This window comes from Takifugu rubripes, chromosome 13, assembly GCF_901000725.2.
Source record: "Takifugu rubripes chromosome 13, fTakRub1.2, whole genome shotgun sequence".
In the NCBI taxonomy this organism is placed as follows: domain Eukaryota; kingdom Metazoa; phylum Chordata; class Actinopteri; order Tetraodontiformes; family Tetraodontidae; genus Takifugu; species Takifugu rubripes.
Window position 1 is genome coordinate 19,596,471 of NC_042297.1, and position 26,251 is coordinate 19,622,721.

The 26,251-nt window shown below is 49.6% G+C and overlaps 1 protein-coding gene across 3 annotated transcripts; it reads left to right on the forward strand.

Moving 5' to 3' along the window:
- The first annotated feature begins 1,366 nt into the window (after nt 1–1,366).
- myo1ea (myosin IEa) lies at nt 1,367–25,361 on the forward strand. Of its 3 annotated transcripts, none has more exons than XM_011610289.2 (29): nt 1,367–1,671; nt 8,348–8,491; nt 9,402–9,491; nt 10,019–10,113; nt 11,351–11,438; nt 12,259–12,348; nt 12,524–12,655; nt 12,873–13,007; nt 13,191–13,323; nt 15,270–15,466; nt 15,567–15,647; nt 15,968–16,054; nt 16,146–16,229; nt 16,375–16,542; nt 17,117–17,202; nt 18,604–18,685; nt 18,781–18,887; nt 19,291–19,389; nt 19,512–19,656; nt 20,926–21,040; nt 21,118–21,287; nt 21,361–21,506; nt 22,187–22,333; nt 22,436–22,593; nt 22,684–22,773; nt 22,855–23,059; nt 23,244–23,279; nt 23,862–24,031; nt 24,112–25,361. In XM_011610289.2, the coding sequence occupies exons 1-29, from the start codon at nt 1,669–1,671 to the stop codon at nt 24,186–24,188; spliced, it is 3,360 nt and encodes a 1,119-aa protein (XP_011608591.1). In that variant the 5' UTR covers nt 1,367–1,668; the 3' UTR covers nt 24,189–25,361. The 3 variants fall into 3 exon arrangements, with proteins under 3 accessions (XP_011608591.1, XP_029702664.1, XP_029702665.1); XM_029846804.1 differs by lacking the exon at nt 1,367–1,671 and adding an exon at nt 3,166–3,675; XM_029846805.1 differs by lacking the exons at nt 1,367–1,671; nt 23,244–23,279 and adding an exon at nt 3,168–3,675.
- Nucleotides 25,362–26,251: the final 890 nt, after the last annotated feature.

Here is a 26,251-nt window from a genome sequence, read left to right on the forward strand (position 1 = left end):
TTATTTTTTTTTAAAAAGGGCAAAAGTCTTGGATAATGTTCCAAGGTTCTAAGCATAATAGTTACATATCTCTTTACATGGTGGTAAATATCATTGAACCTATCATAGTTTATATTAATTAGCGACGTTTTTACGATTCACCAAGTTCATGAAGGAAGAGGACTACAATTCCCATGACAGAAAGTGATCGTAGGTGTGTCTCTGTTTCTTAATCGCAACTTTATGCAACAAAATATCCGCAGCAAACACAGTAGTGCCCCAGTTTTAAATACAGTAGTGCCCCATTACAGTAGCATTTAATTAATCTGCAACCTATTTTCTAGCTAAACCACATTTATACAACAAAAAATTAATAACATGCGTGGAAGAACATCATATTGTTGGTCATTTTTAGCTTAAAAACACTGGAGAGGTACATACGTGTCTCAGAACTTATTCCTTTCCATGGCTTCATTTCTATTATAAAGTAGTATAAAATGTGAAGATTCAACAATAAAATCTCGCTGTCACTCAGGTGAATTTTGCTTAAAAGGGTCATGAAGGCCCTCTTTTCCCTGCTTTACTGTCCTATCCTACAGATATACTGAAATTAAGATAAGTTTGTTGCTATCAAGAATTTTGATAAGGTTTGAGAATTAAGGAAGTGGTGTGACTGGGATTGTCCACAATAACCAAAACGCTTCTCTTCCTGTTGCATGAACACTGTAAATGGTGTTCTCTGGAACTCTGTTCTCCACAAGGTGGGGACAAAACATTACACTGCACAAAAATCATTCCAGTTCCACAAAATACTGAATATATTGATTTAAAAGAAAAACTGCTATACCCATCTCACCTTTATACACCTCTTCCAATATAGTCATATCAAACTTGTCTAATATACAAACAGTGTATTTTTTAAACAGTTTTAAATATTTACTACACTGCATGCGCACACTCAGACGCGCACACGTACGTGTCCGCACACAAGGGCAGCCTGTTAAACAGGTTACACCCTGATGGCCTCACAAACCAACATCATTTCATGGCGAGCCACTGTGGCCATAAACTGGTTGAGAGGTGGATACGAGAGCGAGAGCCACCCAAACACGTCAAACCAAGCTTCTAATTACGAGCTCACTGGTCCAGAGGAGCCTGAATTACTTTAGTCTCTACAGTTTAATCCCAATCTTCTGAATGTGATATACCTGAGTGTACAGTAAAACTGAAGTTTAACCTGAGGTGACTATAGAAGCGTGCTTTATGCAGAGAAAGTTGCAGCGCGCAGCCAGACAGGGAGTCCCGGGGACGCGCATGCGCAGTTGAGTCGCTCCGTGAATTCTGAATATTTATGAATCCGGCGCGTTTGATTGGAGCGTCTGGCTGCGTTTCCTGCGTTGTGTGTCGGGGCCGGTGTTTGCGGGTCGTGATCCGTGTTCTCCGGGCTGTCTGTGGAAGCACAAGCCGCTCCAGAGCTGTCAGAGTCTGATCTGTCCTCCCCAACAATGGACGGAGGACACCGCTGACGATCCGGATTTCAGGACTTTCTCGGGAATATCTTTGGGGAACTTTTTTTCGATTGGCTCAAGCAGCGCGACTTTTTACTACCCAAACTCTAAATACGTGAAACAGCTTTAAGTTCAAGGCAGAAGCACCGGGTTTGCGGGAGACTTGGACTGGAAATAGAAGATGGTGAGTGATTTTTATAATGGGGCATTTCCTACTCTGCTGGTATCATGCGAATATAAACACATCAGATAACACCAGTTCCACAATAAAAAGCAACCACTTTGTTCATGAATTCTACCAAATTGAACACCAAATTTGAATTGTTAATCTCGTTGAACTGATCTGGTCTCTTCCTAAACCTTTATTGTTGTTTTTGGTCTCAACAATGGGAAATGCTCCTGCTGTGTGACGATTCTTCATATTCCAGCTTGTATCTTGGTGAGGAAACTACAGACGTCGTAGTTTGCTGTCTGACAGTCTCTGGTCCCAGTGAAGGTCCCAGCACTGACCCCGAGCTGTGTGTTGACTGACAAAGTCACAGACCTGGTGTGTCCTAAAAACATGCTTACATGCTGCGGGTTGGCTGCTGTCACGTCTTTAAAACCGGTTCGGATGTGGAGGCAGCCAGGGAGCAGGTATCAGGTGAATGGTGTGCGCTGCCTGTGCACTTTGCTGTCTGTCTGTGTGCGTGTGTGCGCGCATGCATGCAGGCATTACAGGTTTTTCCTGGTTATCACGGAATGGCATCCTCGTCGCAGACACGCCTAACCTAAGGTATGGAGAGGTTTTCAGAATGTGGCCTTGTTATTGTATTTTTGCCGCTTCTTTAATTCAAACTTTATCTGCGTTTTATTGTGGCTGTCAAAGGTCTTTTAATCCAGGGTTAATCCTGTTAATATTTAACAGCCTAAAATCAAACAGACAGCAAAAACATGTTCCTATTTTTCTGTCTGCTGCATTCAGCCTGATGGTGACGTTGCCTAGAAACATACCCAAAGGACAACGATTATATAATGCACAGTTAGCACAATATTCCTTTATATATATATTTCCCATCCCATCTTAATTGGTGCTCCTACTTGACAGTTGTGAAATTCTCACTCATTCAAAGTCGAATTTTGTGGTCTAGAAGCTTATTTTAACTCTGTGTGTGTGTGTGTGTGTGTGTGTGTGTGTGTGTGTGTGTGTGTGTGTGTCTTATGTTTGCCTTAATTTTAGGCTAAATGAAGGAGGGCTGTTTTCTTCTTGGGGGATAACTTGAGCGACGGCCAAAAACAGCTTTGAGTTCAAATGAAAGAGTTATGAACAACATCAAAAAAGGTCGAGGGAGGAAGTTTGCTTCAGGCGAGCGAAAACCGTTTGTCCTCTTTTGTGTTTCTCTCTTCCAAAAGAGAGACGGGTTAAAGGGGTTATTGGCAGGAGCGGAGCAGAGCGAAAACAGTCTGACAACTGAAGCGTCTGGACGGGCAGACACCAGTATCACTCATGGTTCCTTCTGCCAGATGTTGAATAGTAAGTCAGTATGATGGCAGCTGGTTTGCATTAGTCCCCCCCCACCACCACCACCACCACCCTCCCTCCACCTCCCTTCATTTCAAAGCTGGCGCTCCATTTTCAAGCCGGCCGCTGCTGCAGAGCTTTGCTCAGGAATTCGAGTCCTCGCTCTGAAAACAGGACGGAGGCTCGTGCGGCCGACCTGCTGAACTCATTAGGAGCGCCGCCGCGGTCCAGGGCGCCCGCGACGGCTCCCACGCTGCATCTCTGTTTAAATCAAGCTGTATGTTTCTGGGGGCGTTGAAATGGCTGCTCCTCGCTGGGGAGGACGTCCCCGTCAGGTTGGGGAGCGTGCGTTTGCATCTGGACGGACTGTGGAGCAGAAATGCACCGTTTATCCACATCGTTGGATATTCCCGCTGTATTCCGTGTTCACGGGTTTTGGTGGAGCTTCTCGTTTGTTGAACGTTTCCATTGATCTTCAGAAGAAGAAGATTAAAGTCCTCTCAGCTGTTCTGGGTCTGTGACGCAGCTTGTTGACTGTTGAACCCTGGGATTTAGACGCTGTGGTCAGGAGGAGCCTATAGCAGCTGGACACTGCAGAACTGAGGGCCTGCGCCTGGTTGTGGGGACGAGAAGATGAGAAGACGTTTGGCTTCAGACGCTTCCAGCTCGTGTTTTGGCTCCATCTATGTAAATAATCCTGTTCACGGCCACGTTCGTTTGGTTTCACATTAATAAACATATTCAGTTTGCTTTTGGCGCAGTTAATGACACCGAGCTCAGAAGTGAAGGGACTGAAAGGTTCTGGGTTCAGTTCCAGCTCAGGTCTTTCTGTGTGTACTGTGTTGGGTTTGTCCAGGTAATCCGGTGTGCAGCCACAGCCCCAGAACATGCACGTTAGGCTGATTGGAGACTCTAACCGGACTGATGACCTGTGCAGGGTGTATTCCTGCCTGTGGGAGTGGCTCTCCTTGTTTGGAATGGTTGGCCCATACTGATAAGGAAATGGCTCTTTTTTGCATTTTATCCTTCGTAAAACTCAGCGATTCTTAAAAACATTGAGTCCTCTCACCTTTGCATCAGTAACTCTACCCTGTCATCTGCTGATTGGTGCATTTTGGGAGGTGAGCTGCAGCGAACAGGAGGACTGCTTTCCTTCACATTGCTCTTATCAGCCTGTTTTCCAAACTGGGAACAGAAGGTCGACGTTCCATATTTAGCATTTTACAGAATCGTGTGTCTCCCTTCAGCCAATCCTACCGGGAGCAAGCGTTGCAAAATGTTTCAGAATTATCGTTTGGCCAAGGTTCCCTTATTTTATTTGTTTGCGCGCATGCCGTTTATTTGCATTTTCAACTTCCTCCGATAGGGAATGAGGACAGGGCAGCTGTCCTGCAGTTATCTGCTCGGATGGTTTTCCAGTGATACGTCTGGAGCTTCTGATTCTGAGTCAGGAGCAGCCGCTGGAAACCTTTTTGGCTTTTATAGCCTCAGATGCTGCAGGTCTGGTCTATAGATGCTGTTAAACACTTCCTCCTCACGGTGCACGGCATCCGAAATCATAAAGATAAAAGCGCAGTTTTATGGCCGAGCTAAGAGCAAAACTGTAGAGAGACAATACGCACCTTTTATATTTATATATATATATATATATATATATATATATATATATATAATCGACAGAGGGGAAGAAGACCTTTATTGTGAGGTATTACGACACACGTGTGTATTTCTGCTGGGGGAAAAGAGTGGAAGGAAGCGAGGCAAAGCTGTTAGAAACAAAAAGGCTTGTCAGCTGGAGTGTATGTTTAGACATGACTGACTGGAAAGTCAGAATTAGGTGGTTTGAATTAGTTGTGCCTCTGGCCCCGGTTCCTGTGGCGGGGCTGAGTCAGTGGATTTGTAGAGACAGATTAGTAACTCCTCCTGAAATTGTGTTTATTTTGATCCGCACACTTGTGATTCGTACTCACTGTTCTGGCTGCGTGAGGTGGGTTCGGAACAGGGGTTTTGAACAGTTGAAATTGGAAAAAATAAATTTAAAAAAAGGTCAACCTCCAGTTTGTGTGCCACATGTGCTCCCGTGCATGACGACGCCATCACACTGGACACATTAGACACGTGTGGGGGGGTTGGTTAGTGGAGCGTTTGCTGGGATTTTTGCTCCCAAATTTCAGCGAAACCTTTAGAAATTCACATTGGATAGAGGCTCGAATGGTTCCATCTTGAGAAACGTGAGCGATGAATCCGTCCGGCGGCGGCGGCGGCGGCGTCAGCTGAATGGTTCCTCCAGCTGAAGTCTCCCTCCTCAGAACCGAACCTTGGCAGACGTGGCTGCGGGGACGGGTCCGCTCTGACTCCGCTGGAAGCTCTCCTGGAGGTGTTGTGGCTATCAGAGAAGATGGACGCGGCTCCGCGCAGCGGTTTGATGTGTGACGCGTGCACGAGCGGTCGTACGTGTCCATGGTTTTATTTTACGCCGTGCAGCTGGAGCTTTTGTGGAGTTCAGGCTGGAACGAGTCCTCCACGGTCGTTTCTACTTGGGTTCGTGTGATCTGCCGGTGCAGGTGGGACGGTGCTCGGCCCTGCCCTGAAGACACAACATCATATCAACATGGCAACCAGCTCCTGTTACTGAAACCAGACATGTTCCTTTATTCTCCTCTTTGGCCTGGAGTCGTTTGCTCTGCTGCAGCGTGGGAATTCTCGGAATACGGAGCCAGACCTCTGGGTCGTGATGGGTTTATCATTGACTCGCGTCACTGATCAGTTTGGGAGCAGCTTCAAACCGTTGTGTTGACTCAAGATAATCGAGTGAGTGTTGTGTTGTCAACAGTGTTGTGACGGATGGTTTTGGAAGTTTTTCCCATCGGTGCTTCCTCAAACACACCATCAGACTAATCTTTGCGACTGGACTGATGCGGTGAATCGGGTCAAGGAGGCTGGCTCACGTTAGCGCTGCTAATCTAGCGCACGGCAGCTTATCTGCTGGGGGGTGTTGGATAAAGCAGTCGGCTCCGGGCCAAACTTGTGCTCACAGTCACTGAAATCCTCAGAATCCAGTCATCCTCAGTAGTGGGCCTACAGTACAGTCCATCATTCCTAAGCTTCAGCTGACCCAGTCGGTTTATCAAACCTCCCTGATTTCTCATCCAAAAAAAAAATGGAAACCTTCTCTTGGCTCTTAAACATGTTCTGCCTCGGTGGGCAGAGCAGAAACGGTGAACTGTGTGTCAGACCCTGGTTTGGAAAAGGAGGACGGCCCAGGAGGAGAAACGAGGGGAAAAGTGTCGCTTATGACTGAATCAAACCCAGCCATTTCCTGTACCCGGAGCCAGAGCCGCGCTGCGCTCTCCATATATGGCAATGGTATTTGCATGAAGGGAAACCCTGGGCTTATGGATCAGGACGCCTATTGAAATTCCTTCGTAATTCCTCAACTTCTGGGAAAAAGTCTGTTCCCGCAGTTTGGTTTGGTCATATTCTGAGAGCAACATCTGATCAAACTGATACTAGTGTGCTGTTCTACGTCTTTACACTCTGTGAACACATGGAATTTGTGACATTGATGCCGAGTATTTAGTGAAGCTGCGTGTTGTTAGGTTCTGGAGGAGGGCTGAGGTATCATAGTGATGCCGTTGTTATAGTCACCGTAGACTCTGTGTCCCCTCTGGGGGGGTGTGCGTGCTTGTTTATGTGCAGTTTGAGCCCCCAGCCTTACACTTGAGCATCAAAATATCAAAATTCTGGGGGAAAAAACTTGCTTTTATTATTTTTATCAATAGTCTCGCATCATGTATATTTAGAATTGACTAAACAACATTTTATTAAGATGTTGAAACACTTGTTTTGTCTTAACTTTTGGGTTTGTCCTTGTAATTTAGGGTGATTTGTACTCATGATTCCTGGTTGAAAGGCTGGATCACAGCAGAACTCACTGTCAAAGACTGTTGGAGTGAAAAACTCACATGTGGATTATAAATTCTAACCATTCAGGCTCTGCCCTGGTGCTGCTCAGCAGCAATTTGCTTGTTTCAGGCAACTCCCAGGCGTCACTGAGCAGCCCTCCTTTCCTGAGTCGCGACTCCCTCCGTCCTCCAGCGTCATTAAAATCTGGCCAAAATCAAAACAGATGAAGCGTCCCCAGAGTGTTTGACGTAAACCTCCTATTTCTTCAGCTTATTGCCTCTCCCCCTCTGAATGTGTACACTGTGATTCCAAACATAGCGAAGGTTAAATATAGCCCGTTCACTTCTGACCACTATAGTATGAGAAACAGTTCTGCTCATGAAAACATCATGTATCCTTGGCGCTGCATATGCAGACAGTGTCCTTTGAGGATTACTGCTTCTTATTCTTTGCTTTTCAAACGCACAAAGTCAGATTTGACCCGTTTTTTTGGAGGAGACTTTCCCAATGAATCAAGGGTCACGATAGGTGGTACGAATGTGTGCTTCTGTCTTTCTCTACCCGCCACACAGCTGAAGATTCAGATTCCGTCATCAGGAATGGTTTCTGACCCTCGGCCTGATGTCACCGGCTGTGTCATCGTTCTCTCCAGCCCCTAAATCCCAGTAAAACGTGTCCATGCTTGGGGATTTGGAGGACTAAAGCAGCCAAGCTGCCTTCCTCCTGACGAAACCAGTTCAGAAACGGCAAAAGTTACCAGCTTCTCTGATTTGATAAACTCTGAGTTGTAAAAAGTATCTGGTTTCTCTGTTTTCTCTGTCAAAAATGACCATAATCCCTAATATGGGATAATTTATAATGATTTTCCCATTTTGTCAAGATGGACTGAAGTCCTAATCACCTTTACTCCAATAACCAAGAGGAATAGCCAGAATACCAGCTCTTCTAGGCAGCCGAGCAGCTAAACAGCACGATAAAAATAAGACATTTGTTCCGTTCTCATACGTAATAGTAAAAATGTGATGATAGATGTTACTGGCAAGACAAAGAGACTCAGTATTGACAGCACGCTGGTGACCTGGATCCATAGTAGCCAGATGACACTAACTCACAGCACATGACGGATGATCTCAGTTGTCACCTTAAATAAAAGAAGAAGAATTTAGAGAGAAACCAGCTTGTTTGGCTTTAGATAATAATTAAAAAAAAACCAAACATTTGGATCACCTTTAAAACCAGAAAAAATAACACAAACCACATCTGGGAATACCGCCACTTATCAGGCGGCGATGTCCCCTCTGGCCTTCATTTTGTCTACCGCAGTCATGTGACCGCGCTCCCTTATCCATTCATTGTCCCCGTTTCTGTGTCACCTTGACCTGGCTCTCGATTCGTCCGCTGTGTCATTGTCTCCCTTTGAGCGCTAACAATCGTACGCTGTGCTTTGTTGCAGGGGAGCCGGGGGCACTACCGGTACCACTGGCAGAGCCATAATGTCAAGCACAGCGGCGTGGACGACATGGTGCTGCTCAGCAAGATCAACGAGGACGCCATCGTGGAAAACCTCAAGAAGAGATACATGGATGACTACATCTTTGTATCCTTGATCGCAGCTCACAGGGTGGTGATACATATCTGCCCCCCCCCCCCCCCCCCCCCCCCCCCCCCGTCTTTCCCAGAAGGGATGAATGCTCGTACACAGCGTCACTGCAGCAGTGAGTAATAACTCACTGTTTGGTGGGAACGCTGCTCCAGTGTGAGCAGGGTCCAAAGGCTCCTTCTGTGTAGCCCTCCTGCCATTTACTCTGGTCTCATCTCGCCGCGGCGTCAAACGCCAGCGGGGTGGGACGTGTGAGGCTCTAATGTACAGAAACGGGTCGCTCGCAACCTCTCGCGCCAATAAGGGGTTCACACATGGCGTGCAGTTCATCCGCCGCTCAGACTGTTGTTCGGCGTACGATGGCAGGTTGTGATTGAGCCGCCGGGGGCCGCGGGTCACCGGAGGCCACCCACAATAGCAGCTTTATTTTTCCTCGAGCTGCATTTGGCCGTAAAAACCTCCGTGTCACATGACTCTGCAGCTCCATGGAACTCGCTGCCCCCGCTGCTCCGCTCCCCCGTCTGAGTGGGACCTAAAATCAACTTTAATATACACAGACATGCTTTTAATTTGTTTTCATTGCTAATCTCATCATAGTAGTCGCAGTCTTTATTAGTGTTTTCATTCTTTTAGCTCCTGCTAATATTGACACGGGTCCACAGTGCTGCTACAGTGGCCTGGACAGGACAAACTGCCTCAAAGATGAACCTCGGTGGTCATTAATGTTGCACCTCTGCTATAGAAGATACATTTCTTATGGTTTGGAAATAGTGGGATGATTTCATAAACCTCGAATCTCCTCATGGGACATCTCAAATCTGAGCCCTGAACCTTAAAAGTGAAGATTTGGGTTCCCAAAAAGAGGCCATTTGTTGTGTTTATGTTCTTTAATATAAAAACCCTCCAGACGTACATCGGCCCTGTGCTCATCTCCGTCAACCCTTTCAAGCAGATGCCGTACTTTGGAGAAAAGGAAGTTGAAATGTACCAGGGAGCGGTAAGTTTTTGGTTGTGTTCTATGTTTCTCTTGCACAAAAGAAGGGCGGAAACTCACTGCCGGGCTGCACAGACGCCGACCGCTGGCGTGTTTAAGATGGCGGTGGCGACAGACAAAGGGCTGGAGATGAAGCGGGCTAGCTGAAGTGAGAACTTTCCAGCGTGCTGGCGCAGATGATGCTGTCAGAAACCCGACTCGACCGTGGAGAAGGTCTGGCAGGCTCTTCACAGCAGTCTGCTGAGACCAGAGCGACTCCGTCTCTTTAATCCAGGAACACGATCAACGACTTCAAATCCTATGGAAACACTCCGCTGGCCGACTGTAACCGTTTATCGGCGCTGTGGGCCGGCTCCCCGGCTCCTGCAGCCTTATCAGCTGAATCCACAGGAAGAAATTTCAGATCTTTCAAACTTTTGGAGCTTATGTCACTCCGATCTGGAAGGAATCGACCACAACGTTTCTCCCAGCGTTGTAGAGATTGACAATATTTACTGTTTCCTCTCATTGTTACTGACGTCTCTTCTCAGGCTCAGTACGAGAACCCCCCCCACATCTACGCCCTGGCCGACAACATGTACAGAAACATGATGATTGACCGTGAGAACCAGTGCGTCATCATCAGGTGAGAGTCACTTTGTCCTTCTTGGCTGCTTTAAGATCGCATCGTAGTCACGACGTCATCGAAGCCGGCCGGGGAGGGACGCCGGAGCAGGTTTAACCACATCGCTGCGTTCGGCTGACTGCTTCATTTTGATTCCCAAATGAATGCCGGTTCAGGGGAAACGGCCACGAGTTGTTATTTTTCCTCTCAAATTGACCAAAGCCAGCCTTCAGTGTGAGATTTAGGGAACTTTTTAGGTGCTGCGGCAGCACGTCGGAGTGTTTTTGCTGCGTTTGAGCTGCAGCCCCCACAGAGAGAACAGCGCGGCGTCATGGTTGAGGCTTAATCCTCTGGTCCAGTCACCTGAGCAACACGGCCACTGTAGTGCTTACCTCATGATGAATAAGGCCCGCTTCAGCACTTTCACCAGCTGTTGTTTGGACAGCCAGCAGTTACTCGTTCAGGTTCCCACAAAAAAAGGAGCCCAAGTGGATTTTATGATCGACCAGATCCGCAAACAAAAGCAGGGAAATGGTTTTCGTGATCTCGGTAAACAAAAGCTGCAGCGAACTGCTGGATGGGCAGTGTGGTCTGGGGGGGGGGGGGGGGGGGGTGTCACACTGGCTGCGTGATATCGCCACAAAGAGGAAGCTGGAATTTTACAGTACCACAGGTTTTGGGGAATATCCTGTTTTTTTCCCCCGTTTATTCTAAATTAGGACAAAGAAATTAACATAAATAAGGTATAAATGTTTGTATATCCCTGTTAAAATGCCAAATATGCTCAGAGACATCTAATCTTCTAATTATATTACTCACTGCGATTAAGGATCGTTTACAAGGCGGCTACGTTTTTTTCCTAGTCAAAGTAACAGTCAACAGGAATTCCAGACATTTTTCCAGAGCTGTGAACTCGTTTCAGGGTAAACAAGTCTAGAAGTTGAAGGTCAGACTTAAATTATTCCAAGATTTAGTTGCCGAGAACCTTAAAGCTTTCTTTCCCCCTTTGGGGACCAGAAACAGGAGGACAAATAATGGCTTCCACAGATATGATGCTACATGTGAGATGGCAGCAGCTCTCATCTGTGTGTTCATCTGTGTGTGTTCATCTGTGTGTGTTCATGTGTGTGTGTTCATCTGTGTGTTCATCTGTGTGTGTTCATCTGTGTGTTCATCTGTGTGTGTTCATCTGTGTGTGTTCATGTGTGTGTTCATCTGTGTGTTCATCTGTGTGTGTTCATCTGTGTGTGTCCGTCAGCGGAGAGAGCGGCGCCGGGAAGACGGTGGCGGCCAAGTATATCATGGGCTACATCTCCAGGGTGTCAGGGGGTGGATCCAAGGTCCAGGTAAGAGCTGCTCTTCTTCTGTGCTCCCTCCACGGTAGAACAGTTTGTACGCAGCCACTGCACAAGATGTCTGACATTCCCCACGTGCTCGGGTTCATTGAACGCCACACGTGTTTTTCACGCACACCCTCCCGCTCTGAAAAGCAGCTCCGTTCCTTCTTCCTCCACCCGGCCTCCAGTTCATCCTGGTAGGTCTCCAAACCAGCAGATGTTCGGGTCTCCAGCCCGGTAAAGACGTAATGTTTGAGGAGGAAAGACCTGCGCCGCAATGACAGGCGATTTATAGGTCTGGATCAGATCAGAGCTGCAGAAATCATCTCCGGGCGGGCGGCTGTCGGCTCCACGTGAGCGGCGAGCGCGTCCGCTGGTTATCTAATGGACGCCGCTCGGAGCTGCGACTCGCCACACTCGTAAAACCGGTTTGTTTGTCCCAGTGACGGTTCAAAGTGGACGCCCAAACACAATCACACGCAGCCTGCATCTTCACACGGTTGTTCACGGGTATCAGATCACTGATCTGTCATATTCACACATGATCCACGGAAAAATCTGGATTTCTTTTTGACATTTTTAACCCTGCTGGAAAAGCGGAATTTAGTCCAGTTTAAAGAGTTAAATATATGAAGACGGGAAGTTTATTCGTGTACGAATGACGAGGTTTATGATTAATGTTTCCCATGCTGTGTGTGTGTGTGTGTGTGTGTGTGTGTGTGTGTGTGTGTGTGCGTGCGTGCGTGTGTGTGTGTGCGTGTGTGTGTGGTTTGATATTTGTGTGCCTGCCTTTCACGTCACTGACAGCTCGTTAACTCTGTGCTTGCAGCACGTCAAAGACATCATCCTTCAGTCCAACCCGCTGCTGGAGGCCTTCGGTAATGCCAAGACTCTCCGGAACAACAACTCCAGCAGATTTGTACGATGTTTCCCTTCATTTCATGGCTGTTATGAATCCCACACTTTTGTGGCTGCCCTGTAAATCACTCGGTGTGTGTTGAGGTGACCTCACCCATGAGGTCACATGATTATCAGCTCCGCCTGCCGCTTTAAGTTTTATTATACCCGTTAATAAATGCGTTTCGATCCATCAGGGGAAGTACTTTGAGATCCAGTTCAGCTCTGGTGGAGAACCAGATGGAGGCAAAATCTCCAATTTCCTCCTGGAAAAGTCACGCGTTGTCATGCGGAATCCCGGAGAGAGAAGTTTCCACATATTTTATCAGGTGAGACCTGCTTATTTTTTCGAGCTGAAAAGCGATTGAGACGGATTTGGGTTGTGAAAACGGTCTGCAAAAGGGGTCCAGGAGGTGCTGGACGGACTTGTAATGTAACCAGGAGATTTCAGGAAACCGCCGCTACGCTAAATAAAAAGCAGATGTATGTTTCCAGCATAGATTAAAGACATATAAGACGACATGTGCTTCTCTTCCTGCTCTGCAGTTGATAGAAGGAGCGAGCGGGGAGCAGAAGAGCAGCCTGGGCATCACCACTCTGGACTACTACACTTACCTCAACCAGTCGGGCTCCTACAAAGTGGACGACATCAACGATAAGAGCGACTTCCAGGAGACCATGGTCAACGCCTTTCTTTAACCGACTTCACGCCGTCTATTTTGCCCTCTTTTGTTTGCTTCTCCAACTGTTTTCTTTTAACGGCGAGACCGCAACAGAGGTTATTGCAGGTCGTAAACGGCGCGGGAGTGCGTAAACCATTGCCCAACCGCAGCTTACGCCCGACCTTCTCCTTTGTTTTCCCAGCACGCCATGAGCGTGGTCGGCATATCGGCGGATGGCCGCGCCATGGTGCTGCAGATCGTGGCCGGAATCCTGCACTTGGGGAACATCACCTTCAGGGAGGCGGGCAACTACGCTGCCGTGGAGAGTGAGGAGTGTGAGTAGAGCCTCGCACGAGCACGACAGCAGCGCCAGGGCGAGCAGAGTCGCCCAGCTTTGCCTCCCAGCCCAGGAAAATTAGTGCTGACTGGGCGTTTTGGATGAAAGCTGACGTAAATGTATTTGGCCCTGAACTAAAGTCCTGTGTTTATATGTAGATGTGTGAGGTTGAAACATTCCTGCACGGGGAACATGAACGCGTTCTGGGCCCTGGCAACAGCTGCAGCATTGATGCAGGGCAGCAGCCAGTTTCCTTGCAGAGGAACGAGCGGCTGTATCTGACAGGCCGAACCTCCAAATTACACGAAAAAACCCCACATCCATCTGAATCCGTGCCGTTGCCCGTCTCCTTTTTTGGCTCTGTGTCTGTGTGATGCAGGATCGAGTCGAGCTCAGTCCTGCTCAGACGTAGCCTGAATGTCTGCTTTTCCTGTTTTCCCTGTCCCACTTACTTCTGGCTTCAACTGCAGGGTCGGACCTACTCCCCCCCCCCCCCCCCCCCCCCCCCCCCCCCCCTTCACCCCCTAACACCTCAGCAGATGATGCCAGGTGCTCAGCAGAGCCAGTGCGTCATCTGTTGTTAAAGTAAATGTTGAGGCTGCTACTACAGGTTCCTGGCCTGATTGAGCTACTTACAGGGAACCTGATCCCCGCGATGACGTGCCGTCTTGCAACAACAGCTATTTTAGGCTGGCGTGCTTTTTTTTAGGTTATTTTTAGGTCCGGTTTTGGACATTTATGTATGAGCATTGTTTCAGTCAGCTCCAGACCCCTGAGCTCTTGTCTTTTCGGAGCTTTTTGGGTCTATTGTTGATTAATCTCTCAGCAGTAACACAAGAATTTAGGACAAAACCTGCAGTACAATAGTAATTGCTGCGCCTGCCCCCCCCCCACCCCCCACTGGGTTTTACCCTGCGTTTTTGTGCAGATTACAGATAAATTGCCAGGATTGTTTCCCCCTGCTTATAATCCCTTATAGCCCCTGTTTATAATCTTATTTGGGACTGGCTGTAGCATGGCTGCAGCACCAGTGGGTCTGCAGTTACCTGACATAAAAGAAATCCTTCTTTATGCTTCAGGGTCAAACAGAACTGGAAGTTCAAGGTTCCTTCTTCACAAATAGAATAAATGATGAAGATGACAGATGAAAAATGTGTGCATCCTTCGTTATAAACTCATAAACCAGAGTAAAATGTGTCCTTTTACCCGCCATCACCAGCACTCCTTAATCTGGTGAGACATCTCGCGTATGGGGTAAAAACAAAGGCAGGAGTCATTTATTGTCCCCCCCCTTCCCCCCCGCTCCCGCCTCAATTGTCCGTACTTCCATTTTGACACATTTCCTGCAGGGGGAACCTGTTTGTGTGAGCATTGTTCCAGAAACTCACACCAACTTGCATGATCTGCCAGTCTATATCCCACTGTTGCATCCAATCAGCCCTTTCTTGCTCCACGCCACATCTTCCCCGACGTCTGAAGCGGACGCGCGGTCGGTCGTGCCGCCCGGTGTCAGAAGCCGCGGAGCTTCTGCAGTAGTCCGGTCACACATTTCCAGACGCAGCCACTCTGCAGGCTGGAGAGCCATTTCCTTTTAGGGGAAGTGAGTCACTGTAATAAGACCAGGAGGGGCTCTCAGGTTGGTGCAAACGAGCCTCGCCAAACCATTCTTTTCTCCGTGCAGTTAAAAGTTAGAGCCTGGATAAAAGGACGTTTTATTTCGGTGGTTTGACCACAGTGCGGCCCCCCAATTACCACAATTAATATAACAGCAGTGTGCAACGTATACTAGCCTAAACTCATTGCTGCTGTACATCTTCTAGTTATAGGAAATAAATACAATCCTGCCAGAATTGGAAAAACACGCAACTACGAACATCTCACAGAGCTCTCTGGCAAGTCATTCCGAACCTGAAGGTCGCTCTCGTCTCATCTTTCTTTCCACAGTTCTGGCCTTTCCCGCCTTTCTGCTGGGGATCGCGCAGAACCGTCTGAAGGAGAAGCTCACGAGCCGGAAGATGGACAGCAAGTGGGGGAACGCCGTGGAGTCCATCGACGTGACGCTGAACGTGGAGCAGGCCTGCCACACGCGCGACGCCCTCACCAAAGCCCTGCACTCGCGAGTGTTTGACTTCCTGGTGGAGGTATGAACGGCCCATCGCAGCGTGGCGCGCACACACACACACACACACACACACACACCTGGGATCAGCTGTACTGACACACACAATCATTCAATTTCAGTCCATCAACAAGGCCATGGTGAAAGATCATCAGGAGTTCAACGTCGGAGTGTTGGACATTTATGGCTTTGAAATATTCCAGGTAGGTGCTTTCAGTCGAGCTGCTCGAAGACATAAATGAGATCAGGAGGTTTTATGGTTCGAGCGTTTAAACAGATTGAACAGATGAGACTAATTTGTAATGTAGGAGGATTAGATTCGGTCTCCTGACTGAGACAACATGCTTTTCTAATCTCATTATGTGTTCAGCATTAAAATCCTCCGATGGTTGATGGAACCGGACGAACTGAACAATGTTGGGATTGGGATTATTCCGGCATCGCTACTTTAATATTAACTGTTTGTGTGGGATTATCTGATATATGAATTGACCTCATGTTCGTGCCCGTGTCTCCTCATCAGAAAAACGGATTTGAACAGTTCTGCATCAACTTTGTGAACGAGAAGCTGCAGCAGATTTTCATTGAGCTCACCCTGAAGGCGGAGCAGGTGAGGTCCCCCCCCCCCCCCCCCCCCCCCCCCGACCGTTCTCTGTGTGTCCATCCTCACGCTCGGTGTCTCGCTCTGGTCTCTTTCTCAGGAGGAGTACGTGCAGGAAGGCATCAAGTGGACTCCCATCGAATACTTCAACAACAAGATCGTCTGCGATCTCATCGAGAGCAAGGTGAAACACGGCTCTAAGTTTCAATCTGTGATCCATGAAATCTCCAACAGGGGGCTAAAAACCAGCCCCCCCGTGGGGAGCTGCGTCCCGACGCCTCGGGCCTCGGGCCAGATACTGTGAGACTGAGTGTGAAATGTCCCGGCAGAATCCTCCGGGCATCATGAGCATCCTCGATGACGTGTGCGCCACCATGCACGCGGTGGGCGAGGGCGCCGACCAGACGATGCTGCAGAAGCTCCGCGTCCAGATCAACTCGCACGAGCACTTCAACAGCTGGAACCAGGGCTTCATCATTCACCACTACGCCGGCAAGGTCGGTTTGAGCTCGGTCTCACCGTCTCCGAACGCGCCTCCATGACACTGTTGTTTTGTGATGTCATTGTTTTTGTTTGCTCGCCACGATGACCCTCTTCAAGCCTCTTTGAAGCCTTCTCGTCTCCACGTCTTGTTTCACTTACATCTCGTGTAGCGGTGAAATAATCCTCAGAGCATTGATTCCAGGGACCTGATCCCATATCGTGTCTCCAGATGTTTGGTGGCAGGCTGGCCGCCGTGCTTTGGGCCCCATGAGGAGGCCTCGACTCCCACGGTGGCTGGAAACGTTCCTCCTCCAGAGGCAAAAATAGATACCAGCGCTTTAATTGATAGAACTGAGAATCATTCCTGCTTTTATTCGACAGTGAAACCTGTGAGGTGTCAATCGTCGATTTGCAACCCTTCATTTTCTCCTCCTGTAAAACTCAATATGTTGACCTGGGCCAGAGCAGAAGCCACAATGTTCTATTTTCATGCAGGTTTCATCATCAGCTCTTTCCAAACGGGTCCAGCTCGTGCACGCTGGTAACTGTGGCCTTTCCTCTCTCTCTCTCTCTCTACGGCTGCCGCAGGTGTCCTATGACGCTGAGGGTTTCTGCGAGAGGAACAGAGACGTCCTTTTTACTGACCTCATTGAGCTGATGCAGAGCAGTGAAATGTGAGTAGCTCCTGTTACGCTGGCGCGAGGACCTGAAGAGCCTTTTCTTTTGTGATGCACATGGTTAGAATCGAGTCAGTCCGAATGAGAGATTCAGACGTTTGCATCTGGACGGTCGCGGGACTTCGGGCTGGGGTTTATCCCGCCCTTTGCCCTGGGTGGCATCTGGTGGCTGTCCAGGCTCCCTGCAGGGCATCATTGTCCCCCCTCGCCTGGCTTTTTTGGGCTGTCTTTGTATCTTTGACCATCTGTGCAAACAGCCTGTATTGTCTGCGTAGCCCCCTGAAGGCCGCGTGTGCACAATCTGTGAGACATAAAAGGCGGTTATGTGAAAAATCCCTTACGGACGCGTGCTGGAAAACACACACATGAACTTTACGCTGCAAACGGTCACAAAAGCTGGCAAGGCTACACACAAAGGAAGTGGGGTTGGAAGGAAAGACCTCGATCCATAGCGGAAGAGCTAAACGGAGACGAAAAGAATGACCTGTCCTGTCAGCTGGACACTATTAACAGATCTTTACACACATCTGCCGATCCAGATGTTTAACACCGGGCAAATCTGAACTTTCCAGAGCGAGAGGTGTGTTAAAACACACAAAATCACGCATTTACAGCAAAAGTAAAACGATGAGCTCTTCTGGAATGAGCCAAAGCAGCAGTTTTTGTCCTCCCAGAACAGACAGCCTGTCAGGGAAGCTTGACTCAGGCTGCCCCCCTGGACGCTGCTGATAAATAAGACCCCCAAAATTGCTAATTTTACAGTTCACAATGCAACTTCACTGTTGTGTGAGTGAATTTATGGCGTCATTCGGTCTGAGAAAGCCCCTTCAGGCACCCTAACTGCTGCTCTAACACTTTTGTTTTTAACACTGGAACCTGCTGACCCGCAGCCGAATCCAAGAGTTCCTAAATCGTTGTCATGAATGAGAACATTGTGGCTCAGCAGTTCAGGAGAAGTCAGACCAAAACCAGAGGACGGGTAAAGTCCCTTGATAACTTCAGTCCGTTGTCTCGTCGCGTTCTGGATTTCTTTTTTTTGCTGTGTACGTTTTGTATCTGTATCTAAAGGTGGCTCCAAAACCCCTCAGTCCTCACACACTCAGCCTTTAAAGCGACATTTTGATCATCGCCATGGAGCACGTGTGGAATCCTTTGTTTTATTTTATCTAAGAGCAAATATGCTGAACAGAAAGATATTTGTACAAGGACACACACACACACACACACACACACACACGCCCCTTGTGTTCCCCCGGCCCCCATCTGTGACCCTCCTGAAGCCTTCAGGAATTTAAAGGACCTTTCTGGTTTAATCATTAACTACGTTCCTGCTCTCGGCTCCCACAGAAACCCGACCGTGTTTTCACGTCTGTTCACAAACTTTGTGTCCTCCACCAGCAACTTCATCCGAGCGCTGTTTCCAGAAAACCTGAACGCTGACAAGAAAGGCCGGCCCACGACGGCAGGCAGCAAAATAAAGGTACGCCTCCGGTGGCGAGCGCGGGAAAAGCGACCACCCGTCCATCCGGAGAGGTTAACCTCCCGCTGCCCCCCCCCCCTCCTCTGTCGTCATAGAAACAGGCCAACGACCTGGTGAGCACGCTGATGAAGTGCACGCCACACTACATCCGCTGCATCAAGCCCAACGAGACCAAGAAGCCGAGAGACTGGGAAGAGAGCCGGTGAGTTTGGGAATCCCGGCCGCTCGACTCATGTGTCGGAGGCCGCTGCTCGGGGCGGCGAGCGTCACGCGTTCCCCTTTGTGCCGCCGTATTGTTCCCTGACCTTCCTGTTGTGAGTCGGTGGCGGGGCAGCTGGTTAATTAGGAGCGCTCTTGTTCTCACAGGAAGCCTGAGCCGACCAAGTCGTTCTTAATGTCTTTGTTGGAGGAAAAATCTGTCAATTTGCTGCTGCTCTGCACACAATGAGCCGTGATTCCCGCTCCCATCGATGGAGCTGGGATCCGCTCCGGCGTGCAGCGTTTACCCCCGATTCTGTCCCCGCTGATGCGATTTTAAACAAATCCCAACGTTCCAACTAAAGTATATTTGGTACAATGCCAAATGTTTTCATTTTGCTGCTCAGAGTGAAGCACCAGGTGGAGTATCTGGGTCTGAAGGAGAACATCAGGGTGCGGCGTGCTGGCTACGCCTACCGCAGAGTCTTCAGGAAGTTCCTCAACAGGTAGCGTGCCTGACCTTTAACCCACGCAGCCGGGTCTGGTTGGCCATGTGACCGATGGACGACGAAGGCTCGTAACTGTAAATGCGCTGAAAGTCTCGTCTCCGCCTCCCGTCTCTGCTCAGGTACGCCATCCTGACGAGAGAGTCGTGGCCGACGTGGCGAGGAGACGAAAAGCAAGGGGTCCTTCACCTGCTGCGCTCCGTCAACATGGACCAGGACCAGTTCCAGCTCGGACGAACAAAGATCTTCATCAAAGCCCCCGAGTCGGTACGTCGGGCCGGGCTTCAGCCTCTCGCTCGCCGCTGCTTCGCTTCATCCTTCTCTGTTCTGACGCCATAAACGGGCTCCACTTGGGGACCGAAGCCGACCTTTGAACCACGTCGGCGCCGACGTCGGCTAAAACAAGCGCGTGCTGTTGGGGTCGGGGAGGGGGGTCGTGAAGGCCTGTATTTTTCCACCAGAACTATTTTCTTTTTCACGCTTCTCCCCTGAAAGCAGCGGTTGTGCGGCTCCGCCGACGCATTAATATCGGTACACATGAGGGGCAAACAAGCGGGCGTGTGTGGGAGCAGACACACAGGCATCTTTGGTTCAGCGTGGTCCCTCCAGCTGATCCTCAATGACTTCCCTCATTCAGCCCCCCCACCCCCCGCCACCAGTTTCAGGGCCCAGATCAGCGAGGAGTTCTGATGAAGCTTCTCAAAACAAGCCCGTGCGATCTGATGTGACAGCGGCTCATCAGGGACGGGAACCAGGCGCTGGTGTCGGAGTTAATAAGGAAAGTTTGCTCAGCGCAGACGTTTCATTATGGCGGTGACAGACGAGCCACGGTGCAGCCCGGCGTGGATCTCCCGTAACACCTGCTTCATTAGAGACGGTTTCGTTAGCGCGACGTTAGCTCGACGTTAGCTGACGCTGTGGCTGTGACCCGAGCAACGGGGTTAATCATCGGCCCAAAACTAATTTAAAACCAGCTGCAAAGTGTTTTTCAAACGTCTCAGTGTTTACGGTGCGTCACCGTCTCAGTCAGTGACTCACAGGACGCCCACACACACACTCACACACACACACACACACACACACACACACACACACACACACACAGCCTTTTGTGGACAATCGTCTGCTCTGAGTTAGTGATTTGTTCCCATCATCGCCGTCGGCCCAGCGGTCCATTGCTGCTGGTGTTGCTGCCGGGCCGGTAGAGCGGAGGGCAGGATGTTTAGTCTGAGGGGAGGAGGCCTCGGAGCCTGATTGCATGTTCAGAGACCCGAAAGGAAATGACAGAGGCCCGTGAGGACGGAGCAGAATCAAGAAGTGATGTGCCGGTAAATGTCAGAACGGCCGTTTTTAGGGGAGGAGTTGTCGCCATTTACTCGGCCCCGTGTGTGGAATTCTGTGTTTTGGATATTCCTCAGCCTGGTTTTTCCGGGTTGTAAATCTTCCTCTGTGTCCTTTAGCCTCCTCCTGGCTCATCCACACTGTCAGCCGTGTGTCCGGCCTCTCACCGCTGCCTCTCTCCATCTGTATCTGCAGCTCTTCCTCTTAGAGGAGACCCGAGACCGCAAGTTTGACGGCTACGCCAGGACCATCCAGAAGGCCTGGAGGAAGTACGTAGCCCGCAAGAAGTACGTCCAGATGAGGGAGGAAGGTGAGAAAAGTGGGCGGCGTTGTTGGTTCTCCCGCATCTCCCCCGTCCGGCCTCTAACTGTCTGGTGGTTCGCCCAGCGTCCGACCTGCTGCTGAACAGGAAGGAGCGGCGGCGGCACAGCCTGAACAGGAACTTCGTAGGTGACTACCTGGGCATGGAGGACAGGCCCGAGCTCCGGCAGTTCCTGGGCAAGAGGGAAAAGATCGACTTTGCGGACAAAGTCACGAAATACGACCGGCGCTTCAAGGTCAGTGTCCGCGTGCCGCGTCTGCGGACGCCAGCGGCAGATTCACCACCAACCGTCCCGCTTTCCCGCCCAGGGGATCAAGAGGGACCTGATCCTGACCCCGAAGGCCGTGTACCTGATCGGGAGAGAAAAGGTGAAGCAGGGCCCGGAGAAAGGTCAGGTGACAGAAGTGCTGAAGAGGCGGATTGACGTGGAGAAGATTCTGGCTGTGTCGCTCAGGTACGGGCCCCCCGCCAAGCCGTAATAATCTCGGAGCCCCCGGAAAACCCGGCGATGTCGTTTTAGCGCTCCGAGTCACGGGACCGCTTCAAAGCCGGGGTCTGGATTTCCAATCCCAACTGTTTGCGTGCTGCCCGTAAATGTCACGAAATGGGGGAAAAGGCGAAGCATGTGGAGGGAATTAAAGCCCCCCCCCGTGTATAGATCTCACATATGTTACTGCAGTAACACGGAGTCGCAAACATTCCCGTTTACTGCGAAGGAGAGGAAAATAAAAGGAGCCGAAAGACGTGCGGGGCCTTTGTTGTCATTAAAAGTCTCAGTAAATAGTTTGAGAGTCAGCCTGAGCATGTGGCTTTTGCATCAGAGGGGTAATATGGACCAGGTGGCGCAATAAGGACAGAAGCAGGTTTAAGAAGCCTCACTTGAGGGCGAGGAACAAAGTATCCCTGTGTGGCTCCCAGGCACGGGCCGTCCTCGCCCTTTAGATGTGAGCCCCCTCTGTGTTAGCATGCTAATGTGAAAGACGATGCCGAGTGTCCGTCTGAACCTCCACCGAAGCTCCGCCTCAACGCCCCAAAGAAACCCCGTTGGTTTCTTTCCTCTCTTTTCCGGACGGTTCAGGTTCCACCCTTGGTCGTGGGCTATGTTGATGTTTCGGGGTCGGTTTTCTTTTGCAGCACGATGCAGGACGACTTCATGATCCTGCACGAGCAGGAGTACGACAGCCTGCTGGAGTGCGTCTTCAAGACGGAGTTCATCAGCCTGCTGGCTCGCCGCGTCGAGGAGAAAACTCAGAGGAAGTTACCGCTCAAGTTTAACAACACGTGCGTGAGCGGAGCCTCTGCCGATCGTTATTATTGTGGCTGTTCTGGGTCGGTCCTGGTCCAGACGCTCTCCTCTGACCGAGCTCTCCTTCTGCTCCTCAGACTGGAGATGAAGTTGAAAAAGGAAAACTGGGGCTTCTTGAGCGGGGGCGGCTCCCGGCAGGTCTTGTTCGTTCAGGGTCAAGGAGACCTGCCGGTACTGAGGCCTTCCAGCAAATCCCTGCAGGTCAGCATCGGACCGGGCCTCCCCAGAAACACCCGTAAGTGCTGGTGTCTTGGAAGTAAGTGTTGGACGCCGCCGTGTTTCCTCCAATAATCTGCTGTCTGTGCTTCCCTAATCTCCTCCTCAGGCCCCACGAGGAAGAACTTTAGCCAGGGTCACTCTAACGTCTCCAGAACGCACCAGAACATCCCGTCTCGGTCGGCGCCTGGACCTCCAGGTAACGCTCACCCGGGTCGCGGGATTCCAGGTTATTTTCCACATCTGCGGCTGGAACTGGAACTTCTCCGTATGTCTGCAGCCGCTCATCAAAACGGCGCCCTTAAAAACACCAACCACCTGGCCAATCAGAGGAACCTGCAGGCGCACGGCCAGAGAGGCTCCTCCCACAGCAACGCCACGCGGCCCTTCCTCCCTAACAACCTCAACCCGCCGAAGCAGCGCGGCGGCAGCAGGCAGCAGCCCAACCTGGACTGTCTGAGGGTGCCGGAGCAAGGAGCCGCTGGGTGAGGAGGCCACACAGTAGCGCGCGTCTGGGGACGCGAACGCCGAACCAGGCGCTTCTATTCGCGTGCTTTTATTTTGTCGGGCTCGTGTCTCGTCACATTCATGGCGGCCGCACGCGTGCAGGCTTGTGTTTCTGTCATTTCTGCAACTTCAGCGTCACGTGGATGATTTATTCTTTTGTAGTCACGGAGGGAGAGGACCAGTCGCAAATGGAGACATGTGAGTCAGGGTGTGTGCAGTGTCGGGGGGGGGGGGGGGGGGGGTGGTCTCTCCGGCCACGGGAGGCCGATGTTTCCTTTCCTGCCGATTCTCACTCCGAAGCATCAAATGGGAATTCTTGATGTGACGGCGACGGATCTTTTATTTCATTGATAAAAGATCCTGAAAACAGAATTCCCGCTGTGGCCCTCCGCTGAAGGCTAGTTTTGATCATTAGAGTTGGGATTTAGTTTGGAATAAACTGCCCAATAGCCGTGAAGCTGAGTGCTGGTTCTGTTCGGCTCGCCGCATTTTCGCGTCCACTATCACCATCTTGTGGCGGTTTGGGGAATTACTGCATTTATTTGGAGGATTTAAAAAAAAAAAACCCAGAAAAAGCAATCTGTATCTTTATTAAGCACAAATAAATGACCGTTGTCTGTGTCTGACACTATACTCCAGCAGTAGCTGTGCAGGATGGTGATCACGTGAAGCATTTTGGGGAAGAATTCTTTTCACCTTCTTCTGATTTCCCTGCCGCATGTTTTCGCCGGCGATCTTTAAATGTTGACGTTCGGACATTTGTACGTGATGTCCCACCAGAGCTCACCGAGCATCGGTCAGCAGGCCCGCGCCCGGCGGAGGACGCCCCAAACCCGCACCCAAACCCAAACCCCAGGTCCCGCAGTGTAAAGCTCTGTACGCCTACGACGCCCAGGACACCGACGAGCTCAGCTTCAACGCCGACGACGTCATCGACATCATCAAAGAGGGTGAGACGCGGACGCACGCCGCCGTTATTCGTGCTTCTCGTGGGGGCAAAGGTCAGCGCTGAGCTCTCCTGTCTGTTCAGATGCTTCGGGCTGGTGGACGGGCCGCCTTCGTGGAAAACAGGGACTGTTCCCCAACAACTACGTGACCAAGATCTAGCTGGGTCGGAGGAGCGGGAGGAGCGGGAGCAGGAGGAGGGCCCGGCGCCGCCCCGCCCAGCCTGTCGGGCGCTGCAGGATGAAGCTAAGAGGCTCCGCCTCAAAGACTGACCCCGGGGACCGGGTTTCCATTTTCCCTCTGCAGTTCTTTTTTTGTTCTGAACAAAAACTATTTATTGCCTTTAAAGCTTCCCGTCTTTCCCCGCACCGACGTTCCCGCCTTGAGGAGCTGAGCTCGGACTTTTTGAACCGTTGGATTGATCCCTGGGACCAGGGCCTGGTCTCTTGCTGTCTCTCTCTCTCGCCCTCTCTCTTTCTGTCACTCTCTCTCTTTAAAATCTCAACACGTTTTATATTTGGATTTTAAAATCTGGTGTCTGGATCAGAGATGTCAGAGCGGAGCTGAAGTATTTATTCAGTATAAAAACCATCACGATCGACCCAAAGCAACAGCATTTTTGAAGGGTTTGGTTCACCTGGGGGTCACCCTCACCTGTTTCTTCTTCTTATTATTATTATTATTTTGTATGACACCAGAATATTGTGGCCGGAGCACACCAGCCGTGGTGTATTAGCACTTTATTAGTACAGGTACTACCTTGGACACAGGTCATCAGGTCACATCCCAGTCGCTCAGTCAGCTCCACTAACGACGGTTTGAGGAAGTTTGTTTACATGAAACGACGAAAACAGGCATTTTTGATCTGATTCTGTATATGTGTTCTTATTGGGGCGTGTGCCTGTTGTTGTTGTGTAGGAATTGTTCATCATTATTAGAGCGTTCTCTCTGCTTTGGGCTGGCTGCTTTATTTCCAGTTTGGCTCCACACGGGCGGCTCCCTCATACTGGGCTGACTGGAGGGTTCTGTCGGATGCAGACGTCGTTTTTTTTTTTATTTTAAGGCAAAAGATTTATGTTGACATTTTTTCTGTGGCACTGCAAAGAATATTTTCTGCACATCTTTTGCACTGCTGTTGCGTTGATCCTATTTTATATTTTTAATCAAACGAGCGTGTTCGGCTTTAGTCCCCGGACTCCTGTTGCATCCTATTTGGTTTGAAAACATGCTGGTGCCAGACACAACAGCAGGCTTGAATAAAGCATGTAATATTGCATATTTGACTGATTTTGTGTTGATTTTAGTACGTGAAGATTAAATGAATTTTGACCGTCTGAGGCTGGTGGTTGTCGGGTTCACTCTTTTCTGACAAATTCTCCAAACAGAAAGCGGGTTTCTGCCTAAAGATCAAATATTCCGCGAGATGGAACTTGTCTTATAACTGATCGTTTCTCCTTTCGTTTAGAACTCGTTTATCATGAGTTGGACCAGTCGTCCAGACCCGAACATACGGCACCATACGGAAGTAAAGTGGGTGCTTCTTTTTTGTCGTGTGATTTCCGGATTACTCAACATATATTTAGTGCATATATCGCCTGACATTCACACATTTAGACGCGTCCCAAATGCGTCCAAAGTTTTAAGATCATTTAATGTTCATGTTTGATCTTTAGTCGGTGGAATTCAGGCGGCTGTGCTGCCCCCGTGTGGCCACATACAGAACCGCAGTTTTATTTTAGGATGAGCTTTTTTCCCCATCGGTTATTTTCCAGCATATTATTCTAAAATATAATGTAATTATGAATTACAGAACTACGCTTGACACCTCAATCCTCCTTTTATATGTTGACATTTTCACTATTTTAACGAATTGTACTGAATTAGTACCATTATTGTAACAACAGTGCGGGAAAAAAGGAAACTCCCAAAAGACTGAGACCGAACTTTCTGGCCTGAATGTTGACCGTCGTTTGATCGTGTTCTGACTGAAACCCAAACATCTCTGGAGGGATCTGAGGAGTGCGACACCCTTCCTCACTCTACATCGCCACACGTTACATTTCTTGCATCTGCCTCTCCTAAATTTGCCAGCAGATCATTAAAATATGACCCAAAGCTCCCAAATCCATTAAACCCGGTCGCAGAGAATTAACTCAGCTCTGAAACTTGACATTCAAAGGTTGGAATTTAAATACTGGATTTCCATTCAGAAAAATCTCTAAAAG

What these genes read in the sequence shown, in the direction of transcription:
- myo1ea (XM_029846804.1), top strand. Translation starts at nt 3,622, where the DNA reads ATGAGAAGACGTTTGGCTTCAGACGCTTCCAGCTCGTGTTTTGGCTCC. An exon ending in TCATCAAAGCCCCCGAGTCG is followed by an intron (nt 19,657 to 20,925) that starts GTACGTCGGGCC and finishes CTGTATCTGCAG; the next exon opens with CTCTTCCTCTTAGAGGAGAC. An exon ending in CCGCTCAAGTTTAACAACAC is followed by an intron (nt 22,334 to 22,435) that starts GTGCGTGAGCGG and finishes TCTGCTCCTCAG; the next exon opens with ACTGGAGATGAAGTTGAAAA.